Source organism: Lathamus discolor, chromosome 3, assembly GCF_037157495.1.
Source record: "Lathamus discolor isolate bLatDis1 chromosome 3, bLatDis1.hap1, whole genome shotgun sequence".
Lineage (NCBI taxonomy): Eukaryota > Metazoa > Chordata > Aves > Psittaciformes > Psittacidae > Lathamus > Lathamus discolor.
Window position 1 is genome coordinate 146,817,165 of NC_088886.1, and position 7,457 is coordinate 146,824,621.

The window sequence follows — 7,457 nt, forward strand, 5'->3', positions numbered from 1 at the left end:
TGGCAGGGGTTGGAACTTGATGAGCTTTAAGGTCTTTTCCAACCCAAACTGTTCTGTGATTCTGAAATATATGAAATGCATTCAGCAATGCTCAGTGTCAGCAAAGTCTTGCTTTTCTCCTTCCTAGTTCGTGTGATGTTCCCCTTGGCTCTTCAGATGCTTTTGTCACTTTGGTTTAGAAGTTGTTTAAAAAAATACAGATGACTGTCTGTGTATAATTGGCTTGTAGTGAGTGAAATGTGAGAAGTTTCTCACTGTATGCTTGAAGGACAAGCATGAGAGTTTGGAACATCTAAAGTAAGTGAACCAAATGAATTTTTAAAAGTTTCCGATAAATATAATTTTAACTCCTTCAAATCCCTTAGAAAATTCCTTCCTCAAACCACTGTGAATAGTTCAAGTGCAATGGAAGTTTATAATCGTATTTTCCAGGTTTTGCATTGTAAAGCTGCTATCAACAGTGAAGTCTGTAATGCAGCCGTAATCATGGAACCTGTGTTTGACCATTCTAGGCAGTGAAGAAATGGTAGAATTGGGTTTTCAAGCCAATGTATAGAGAGATTCTGTATCCACTTGGCCTTCAACATGAGTCTTATATTAATTAAGCTTAATGTTTGATTGTTGGAGCAGATTACTCAGTAGCTATTTAAAGACTCATTTGCAAAAGGCTTGAATATTTGTCCATGAATCAGGAGGCGTTTGGACATTTGGATTGTTTAGGTGAGGAACTTCTAGATGGAAAACATCTAAACAACCTAACTGGTGGTGGTCATCCCTTTCACTACATCATATACATCATTCTGGACTTGTATGACTGACAAAATACCATGCATACAATTAACTTTTCCAGGGAGGGAAAAGTTGTCTTCATTTCAGTGAAGCATTCTGAAATCTGTACCTCTGTGTGAGCTCATTCAGTCCTACAGATGTGTTCTTTCTAGATCTGTGTGCTCACTGTCCTGGGTTTAGCAGTAGCAGTCAATTTTTCATACCATACCATTCCATTCCATAGCACGTCATGCCCAGGGAGGTAACTGGGAGTTACCCAGAAGGGCACGGGCTCTCTTCTGGGGCTCAGGCTCGTTTCGGTGGGTGGTATTTGTATTCTCTCCCCTTGTTAATTCCCTTTTCATTATTATCATTGGTGGTAGCAGCAGTGATTTGTGTTATACCTTAGTTACTGGGCTGTGCTTATCTCAACCCGTGAGAGTTACATTCTCTCCGTTCTCCTCATCCCTCCTGGAGCGGGGGGAGGGGGGGGGGGGATGGGGGGTGGGGATGGGGAGAAGGAAGAAAGAAAGAGGGAGGAAGGGGGAGAGTGAGTGAATGAGCGGTGTGGCTGGGTTTAAACCATGACACTCGCATTCAACTAGTGGTTTTACAACCTGAGAAAAGCTGATGGTAAATATTCTCATGGGACTCTTCTGGTAGTACCTAATCTTAAGAAGAGGTTTATTCCTTTCAATTCCTGATGTGATTCTTAAAGAAGGTTAAGACCAAATAATTTGAGTTTTATGATCATGAATTTTACTTCTTCTAGCTGTAATTAAAAGACTAGAAAATAGTCTAGCAGCTTAGTTTTGATTTAAGCAAGCCCTAATGAGAGCTTTAATTAAAACATGATGTGCCTCACAATAAAGGCAGTATCTGTAAATTAATCGTATTGAATAACAGTGTCCAAAATTGTCTTATTTGGATCAGCTTCTGAAGTACTTCTCAAAAAATTGTTATATATTGTGTGTGCATACATGTATTTATACATACATGTACGTGCATACATATACACATGCATTTACTTTATTCAGGGGGAATAATCTATGGAAAATGACAAAATGAATTACTTTATTGCAGTGTAAAATGATTAGTACTGTGTTATAAATTTATAATTTACTTCCATTAAAAACCAAACAGTTTGCTAATTTAGAGACTTTGCAAGCAGATAGGGGCATATATTATACATCAAGAGAACCTGGTCCAGAATGATGATGTCTTCGGTGCCTGAGTAAATCGAAGAGGTGAATCTTCGCAGCAGTTGACCCTAGAGACAGAAAACAATAATGATCACAGATTCTTTAAGGGGAAATGGGTTGGCTTTGCAAGACGCATCTGAATATATATATATATAATCTGAAAATATATCAAGCAAATATATTTGAAATAGAACATCTAGATTATTTTTAATTATTTATAAAATTTCTGTGATTTCTTTGTGTTTAACTTGTTTGTTTTAGGGTTTAAATAGCTTTTTAGCTTGGACATAACTGTGGAAGAAAAATGTGTATGCTCAGAGAAGGGAAACAACGAACAGACTCAAAATGCAATTGCAGAAGGTAAGTGGTGCCCCCCTATGTCTGCTGGAGGAAGGGAAGTGCTAAGTTTGATTTCAGTCTTGAAAATCTTAGATAAGCAATAATATGATACTAGGTTTATTTGCATGGTATTCATTGAAATTGTTGGTCCCCTTTCCTAACTTAAACTTCTTCCTCCAGCTTCCTACTTTCTCCTCTTTAATGCAGCAGCAGCAGCAGGAATCACGAATGACGGGAGTTTGTGATTACACGTTATAGAGCGGCTTATGAGCAGGGCAGCAATGTTACAAGTCAGTCGAGGTTGTCTGTTAGACTCCAAACTCAGGAGGTGGCAAAGGGAAGGATGTTTAAACCATACTCAGTGGTTTCCTTTCCTGGAATCTGATCCATAAGTTGAAAATACTTTCTTACCGCATGTCATTGTCACCACCGCTTCATTTAGCGAATACTGCCTGGGGTTCAGTGTGGTTCCTGCTGACAAACTCCAGTTCAGTGACTGCTTTCCAGAGAGTTACTGAGCAATAGTATAATACAGTGTTCAAGCCAGATGACAACAGGTGCTTTAAGAAAACCCCTAGTGTGTTGTCATTACTTTTCACCCTAATGTAGGAGGAGATAATAGGGTTATATTAGACTTGTCTAGCTCCTGTTCCCCTTGCTGTCTCTAGTAAGAAGCTATAGGCAACAAATTTCAGTTGCAAAAGGAAGTTTGTCTATGCTTCTTTTTATGAGGGGTCGTTTGCTTTCAGGCACTGGTCACATTTTGGTGACCCTTTGAAAATGTTTTTCTCAGTATTGCTTGTGAATGAAATCTTACAGTAGCTTGTAAGAAGCAGTCATAGATATTAACTAAATAAAAAGAACCATGCACAGCATATGTCTTTACAAATCACAGTTCCTTAGTAGTGTAATGCATAACATTCATGATTCCCTCTTGGTGAAGGTTCTAGCCTTTCACAGGGATGCTTTTTTACCACTGATGGGTGCAGGATCTGGAGTGTCACGGATACAAAGGCAAAGGTTACCATATTTCTACACGCCTGTCTTTTCTGAGTGTATTTTTCAGTTGCCATCTCCAGGGTCATTCCAGTTCCTAACAGGAAGACTTTCAGGTTCTCTTCTTCATTCAGGTATGGTATCTCAAACTGCAGTCTGAACAGGAGGTGTGAGGTGTAGAACGTGGTCCCTGTGTTATCTGGGAGTCAACTTTTCAAACAGTTTTCACCACAAAATGCAGTACAGCACATCCAGCTTTGGAGACGTAATTCCAGTTTAATGCTACTATTACACTTGCTATAATAGTACCTCATTTCAGCACATTTGCAAATACTCAGGATGTTCAGGCTCTGTATCTCGTCTGGATTTACTGTTTAATTCTTTTCTCTTACTTCAGCTCTACCATTATCTTGTGTTACGAAGAACTAGCAAGATTGCTGCTGCAGGTGTCATTTTCCAAGAACCACAGCTTTGATCACATCACTGTGCTCTCGTGCTCCTTATTCACCCTGTCAAAAGTTGATCTTCCAGCCTCAGGATGGCTTTCCTTTCCTTTCCTTTCCTTTCCTTTCCTTTCCTTTCCTTTCCTTTCCTTTCCTTTCCTTTCCTTTCCTTTCCTTTCCTTTCCTTTCCTTTCCTTTCCTTTCCTTTCCTTTCCTTTCCTTTCCTTTCCTTTCCTTTCCTTTCCCCTTCCCCTTCCCCTTCCCCTTCCCCTTCCCCTTCCCCTTCCCCTTCCCCTTCCCCTTCCCCTTCCCCTTCCCCTTCCCCTTCCCCTTCCCCTTCCCCTTCCCCTTCCCCTTCCCCTTCCCCTTCCCCTTCCCCTTCCCCTTCCCCTTCCCCTTCCCTCCCTTCCATCCTGTTTCTCCCCTTTATTTACAAAGAAGGTGGTTTTCAGATGAAGAACAAAATATGAAGTTATGCACAGATGAATGGCAGCAAAATTACCCTGGCTTGGAATAGGCTGTTCTCTTTTAGATCTGCCTCTGCGCTACCCTCCCAGTTTTGCTTTTTTCCCTACTACTAAGCCATGATACTGAATCATGGAAGTTGCAGCAGTAAATTAACCAAAGCAACCATCTCTTAAGCCAAGTTGGAGCTATGGCATGGTGCTATGGCAATAAAAGCGCTGGTCCATGCTGGGGAAATGAAGGAGAAGGGGAGGAGGAAGAGATGCAAACCTGGTTATTCCAGGAGCACCACTGGCTGCTTTGCCTTTCTCCCCATCTTGGTTTGTTGTTTCTGCTGAGGAAGCTTCTCTGCCATTACCACAGTGTTTAGCTCTGTACATACAAGAGAGGGTATTTCAGTACTTTTGACCTCCAGCTGTAAAACACAAGACTTCCCAGATCACACTGACTTACACCAGCAGTCGTGTTCTACACTGTCCATTGCATTGTAGCTTTGTAAGTTTTCTCATCATATGAGCTAAAAGAAACTCTTTTCATCTTTTTTAGTCAGAACGGGTTTTATGCAATCTTCTGGAGTAATTTTCTTGAACTTCATTGTGCACTACTTGGTGGTTTGGTAAGCAGCCACCTTGCTGCCGCAGAGGAGAATGGCCCTAGGAACAAGATGACATGTACGAAAGCAATGGACATAGTGTTTGGAGAGAAACTGGGATCTCTGGGGATGGAAAATATAAGTTATTAAGTTAATTTTTGCACCTTAACAAAATTTGCCTGAGAAAATACTTGCAAAGAAGCTGCTTTAAGTTAGTTTGTGGGTGATAAGGGCATCTTGGGCACTGGTACACAGCTCTGAATACAACAGCTTTATACTCCTTTTTGCACAGGATTTCCACTCCCTGTCCTGCCAGAGGAAGTATCTTTGAAACCAGAGAATTACGCATGTCAAGAGCCATATGAGCATTTTTTCATATTTTGGGAATAATTTGATCTTTCCTCCTAATCAGAAGCACCTTTACAACTTCTGAATTAATTTTGGCCTTTGCCAACTGAAAACAAAGTCAGAAAGTCTTTTCTTGGCCTCTCAGGATGGCAAGGCTTGTTTTTTCTTATCAAAGAGGTCAGTGGCTTTTGACCTTCTCTTGCTACTTACGGGTTGCTCTGCTCCCTAGACTGGGGCCGAAGACAAACAGGGCTGAGCTGTGTTTTGGCTGGAGAGAGGAAACTTGGCAGAGCTGCCCTGGTTGGAAGGGTTTCAACCTAATGCTGAAGCCACATGCTGAAGAAAGGTTTCTCTGAACATCCACACCTCTGGATGGATGCTGACCAAGAACACCCTGATGTTACTCTGCAGTTTTTCCTGAACAAGTTGAGATAAGCCAGTGCCAACCATATCCTGGGCTGCATCAAAAGGAGCGTGACCAGTAGGTCGAAGGAGGTGATCCTGCCCCTCTACTCTGCTCTTGTGAGACCTCACCTGGAGCACTGTGTGCAGTTCTGGTGTCCTCAACATAAAAAGGACATGGAACTGTTGGAACAAGTCCAGAGGAGGCCACGAGGATGATGAGGGGACTGGAGCACCTCCCGTATGAAGACAGGCTGAGGAAGTTGGGGCTGTTCAGCCTGGAGAAGAGAAGGCTGCGTGGAGACCTCAGAGCAGCCTTCCAGTACCTGAAGGGGGCCTATAGGGATGCTGGGGAGGGACTCTTTGTCAGGGACTGTAGTGACAGGACAAGGGGTAACGGGTTCAAACTTAAACAGGGGAAGTTTAGGTTGGATATAAGGAGGAAATTCTTTCCTGTTAGGGTGGTGAGGCACTGGAATGGGTTGCCCAGGGAGGTTGTGAGTGCTCCATCCCTGGCGGTGTTCAAGGCCAGGTTGGATGAAGCCTTGTGTGACATGGTTTAGTGTGAGGTGTCCCTGCCCATGGCAGGGGGGTTGGAACTGGATGATCTTGAGGTCCTTTCCAACCCTAACTCTTCTATGATTCTATGAGTAGTATTAATTAGTCTTTTCCCTTGACTAGGAGAATTCCCCCAAAATCATTTCCTCTTCTCTTCTTAATTCTTTGAATAATCCGGCATATCTTTATAGCACTTTGGCTGTATCTAATGCCTTTTTCAGGAGAAAGGAGTGTGCACTGTCCATCCTCTCCGCTAGGAGCTAGGTAATTGCACAAACACAGGGCTAAGTCAGTTCCTGGTGAGCTAGGTCAGTAAATGGTGTGCTATCGTGCCCATGTTCACTTCCTTCACACCCATGCTTTTCTTGCTCTTGTGCTGATGCCTGTAGGGCACAGCCACAGGAGAGGCTGAACAGGCTGGAAAATAATGGGGTTCGTTTGTTTAAAGGTCTTTGTGAGGTTTTTAGGTTAACATTTTGCTAGGTCAGTTCCCTGCTTACTAAGGCACAGAGAGGTGAATGCAGATGTGAGGGTCTGACATTTGGGTCTTCAAATTGCTTGTGCAGAACATGAAACCAGGCTTTTGCTTTGAAGCCTCTGGGGAGAAAGAAATATGTGAGGGGTTTGGTTTTGATTTTGAATGACAAAATTTGACTTGCAACATCTGCATTTGAAGTTACCAACACAATCATTTGCATTGGAGGTAGCACACGTCAGGTGTTGCTGATGTGTGCCATCAGTAGCTGGAAAATGTTGTCATTAAAAACATGAAATAACCCCAAAATACAAGCAACCCCCAACTAAAACCAAACAAAACCAAAACCCAAGGCATGAAGCTACAAATGTCCAAGTCTCTTCTATCTTACCATGTTCTCATTTCAGTAATTTCTTGCATCTGAAATACTAATTGGTATCTACAGTAACTGAAGTGCTGTATCTTGACTTGTAGTAGTTTGCATACAGCACCACGCAGAACAACTGCCTAACCTGGAATACTTGTTTCTGCGTTTCTTGATTCCCAACAACCCAAATGTTTTATTTCCATGACCATTTTGCAAATCATCACCATTTACTTCCTGCTTTTTTGTATCTTGCACAACTGAATAGGAGTTGTCGCATGCAAAAAATACTGTACAAAGCAGCTAATTCTTCCTACAATTGGGAAAAGAAGGCAGATGTAGCCATTTTTCCAAACTGGAACAAAATGGAGTGTTTTCTTTCTCCCTTCCCTCTAGAAAAATAGTTCTTACATATTTATCAAGCCAAAGAGACTTTCCTTTGTGACTGTTTCTTCCAGTTCTATTCTGTGGTTTACCTCAGCATCTGCTTTCTTTTTCCACTCCA

General features: G+C 42.0%; 1 protein-coding gene across 1 annotated transcript in view; it reads left to right on the top strand.

Annotated features, from left to right (window-relative positions):
* The window catches only part of WDR11 (WD repeat domain 11), a 51,662-nt gene extending 49,348 nt beyond the window's left edge, over positions 1-2,314 (top strand). The window contains exon 29 of the mRNA XM_065672392.1: positions 2,232-2,314. Coding sequence (XP_065528464.1) covers positions 2,232-2,242 — 11 coding nt within the window. The 3' untranslated portion in view covers positions 2,243-2,314. The remainder of the gene's footprint in view (positions 1-2,231) is intronic.
* Positions 2,315-7,457: the final 5,143 nt, after the last annotated feature.